Source organism: Notothenia coriiceps, unplaced genomic scaffold, assembly GCF_000735185.1.
Source record: "Notothenia coriiceps isolate Sejong01 unplaced genomic scaffold, NC01 NC01_scaffold00037246, whole genome shotgun sequence".
In the NCBI taxonomy this organism is placed as follows: Eukaryota; Metazoa; Chordata; class Actinopteri; order Perciformes; family Nototheniidae; genus Notothenia; species Notothenia coriiceps.
In genome coordinates this window covers 2,552,560-2,555,897 of record NW_011369947.1, presented here as the reverse complement: position 1 = coordinate 2,555,897, position 3,338 = coordinate 2,552,560, and the positions used below count along the sequence as shown (strand labels likewise).

General features: G+C 44.2%; 1 protein-coding gene across 1 annotated transcript; it reads left to right on the top strand.

The window, feature by feature from the left end:
• Positions 1-447: 447 nt before the first annotated feature.
• On the top strand, positions 448-2,571 carry LOC104966280 (solute carrier family 40 member 1). The gene is made up of 3 exons (XM_010795463.1): positions 448-688; positions 1,101-1,787; positions 2,312-2,571. Exons 1-3 carry the CDS (start codon positions 448-450, stop codon positions 2,569-2,571), a joined length of 1,188 nt encoding a protein of 395 aa, XP_010793765.1.
• Positions 2,572-3,338: the final 767 nt, after the last annotated feature.

Genomic DNA, 3,338 nt, shown 5'->3' with positions numbered 1-3,338 from the left:
TTTTCATGGGGCCCAAATCCCTGGCGGCGCCCCACTAAATGTTCAAAAACTCATTTCATAACTTGATACCAAACCGGTATTGGTGCTGTTACTCCCTCTGTCCTGACTCCTGTGTCCTTGTTGTCGCTGCTTCTGAGCTTGTGGCTACTCTTTGCTGTCTTAGTAACATGTTGCATCACAAAACTCACACAAGGTGGTTTGTTATAGGGTGGTGATCATCCTGGTTATCACAGGCTACAACCGAGGTCACCTAGCTGGTGAGGGGATTTGTTTTCTGTCAGTGCACATTTGTTGCATTCCATTTTTGTCACATATCAGTGGCTATGCTTCAGAAAAACTTAAATCACTGAGGTGTCTGCCTTTTTCTGCTCAGTGACCATCCTCTACTCTAGTGGAAGCGCATTAACCTCTGTGTCTTTGATCCTGACAAAAGGAATGAATGCAACCATGAGGCGGATTGATCAGGTGACTAACATCCTGGCCCCACTAGCGGTGGGACAGGTCATGACCCTGGCCTCCAATGTAGTTGGCTGTGGCTTCATCCTGGGCTGGAACCTTGTGTCTCTCATTGTGGAGTTCTTCTTCTTGTCACGGGTGTACCGCATCGTCCCTGCTCTTTCAATCAAACCCCCGGTGCTGGAGGAGGATCAGGTGTTTTTGCAGAGGACAGAGAAGAGAATGTCACAAGGTAAGGATTGAGTCATTTAAAAAAGAAAAAAGAAGATATATATATTTGTGATTTTAACTACCATTAGAATGTAATGTGATTACTAAATTGTGAATTAAGGCCAGTGAGCATCATGGAGTCATTCACTTGCTAAGTGAGCTTTTAAATACACAAATGTAAATGTTGCTTCCCATTAATGCTTCTATGGCGTAATGGAGGATTAGACATCATAAAAAGATACTGATGTAGTGACATTTATGCCAAAATATTTCCATATAGTATTCAACAATCCATATGGCCTACATGTACAGATACGTGTAGACCAGTCTATGGTGTAGACCTGTAGTCAGCATTTGATGTGAGTTTAACATCACATAGAGCATTAAGGGTTCAGAACACCAAACAAGGCTTTAAAATTTATTTTTTTCATCAGGGGAAAGTACTGTTGCACCGCCTCAACCTCAACCTCAGACAGAAGGTAACTGCAACTCGAGCCTGCACCTAAAAGAAATCACCAACCTGCCGTTGTGTTTCCAGAGGTTTCGCTGGCTGGTGAGCACCTGCAAGGACGGCTGGAAGGCCTACTATCGCCAGCCTGTCTTCCTGGCAGGAATGGGTCTGGCTTTCCTCTACACCACAGTCCTGGGCTTTGACTGCATCACCACCGGCTATGCGTATACTCAGGGCATAAGCGGCTCTCTCCTCAGTCTGCTGATGGGTGTATCGGCTATCACAGGGCTGATGGGCACCGTGATGTTCACTAGACTCAGGAAGTCCTATGGTCTGGTTAACACAGGCATCATCTCAAGCTGCCTCCACCTGGGCTGCTTGCTGCTGTGTGTTTGCTCTGTGTTTGCCCCGGGCAGCCCTATGGATCTTAGTTTGCTGATGCCCTATATTACCACCAACTCCTCCACTGACCTTGGAGGGATGGCCAGCCAAAGGCAAAAACACACCTATGCTCTTAGAGGAGGAAGCAATCAACCACTGCTACCAGACCGCTCCTCCATCCACTGGACCAACAACACTGTGCTCTTTGACAACGTCCCTTCTGATGCGGTGCCAGAATCTTACATCTCCATCATCCTTCTGTTCTTGGGTGTCATAACAGCACGCATTGGTGAGTAAAATTGTTTAAATTAGTCAATATATTATCAAAATGATTGCCTCCAAATTGATTCCATATCTTGTATTGATGTACAATACATGGGAATACCGTTAACTGTACAGCTTTGCCCATTTACAATTGCATTGCAGATAGTATTAGCCAATGCTAGCTTATTATGACTGAATATGCCTTGTTCAAGATAGTTGAGAAAGTATGGCAATTACATTGTCTATCCACCAGAGAGCACTGTTATGTACTGGTTAACAGTAAACTGTCCCATTTAATACATATCTTGTCGATAATAACAGTTGTTTGGGGGAATTTTAACCTTATATAGTGGACAGTAGACTGGCAACATCAATATATGGCATGCGGCGTATACCACTGAGCCACCAGGATCCCCCACAATTACATCATTCAATAATTAGACTTTAAGCATCCCTATAAAAATGTCAATGTCTGTTTAATTAACTATAGGTTATGCTCTAGCAAATGGCTTGCTCAACTTTTAAACCCGAGTGATATCTGTGTTTTAGGTCTCTGGTCCTTCGACCTGACAGTGACCCAGCTCCTGCAGGAGAACATCTGTGAGTCAGAGAGGGGTGTGGTGAACGGGGTGCAGAGCTCTATGAATTACCTGATGGATCTGCTTCACTTCATCATGGTGATCTCCGCACCACAGCCACAGCACTTTGGCATCCTAGTCATCATTTCTGTATTATTCATCACTACTGGGCACACTATGTACTTCCTGTACGCACACAAAGCTAAGAGAAAATGCCGCCTGGACACATAAGGAGCAGACTTTGCCCACACATCCAGGCATGAGATGTTTACCAGCACTGACACCACTCTGCACCTGTGAAATGAATGTCTCCCTCCTGTTCCTACAGCAATCTTATTGCAACCCTCCAGTCCCGTCTTAGCCATTCATTTCAGCACAACACAGCAGGTGTCCCACCTCGGTTGCTTTCTTCCTGCAGGGTCACATGCCATCGCAGCAAACAAGAACTCAGGTGAAAAAGAGTGGGAGACACGCTCTCCCTTCGTGTACATAAATTGAGGTGGCTACAATAAAAGCAGAAATGATACCTTCAGGGGGAATGTCCTAATCTAATGTACAACAGGGCACATACAGTATATAGTGGCTAAGGCACCAGCTCATGCCTATGCAAGCCCTGTAGGATTACTGCAATACTTTAATCAAACAAGCCTGTTAACTGACATAGCTTTGTGGATGGGAGGGTGGATGGATACAGAGCTTTTTCTAACCTTCACTCAGTAAAGAACTACTGTTGTGAGCAACAACTTAACAATAATACATGAAAAAATACAGACAAGATAGTATTTCTAAAAGTGGAATCAATGTAACTTATCCGTCCACTTAGAAATATTCCAGGATGTCCTAAAAGGAACATAAAGGGAACTTGATGCGAGTTTGTTCGATAAGAAAAAAAAGATCTGAAAGGCAGCCTCCCTTTTAATGGACAGAAGTGAAAGGACTAAGTGTTTCCTTCCCCTGGTTTGTTTCTCTGTGGATGAATCAAGCAAACATTTGCCTTT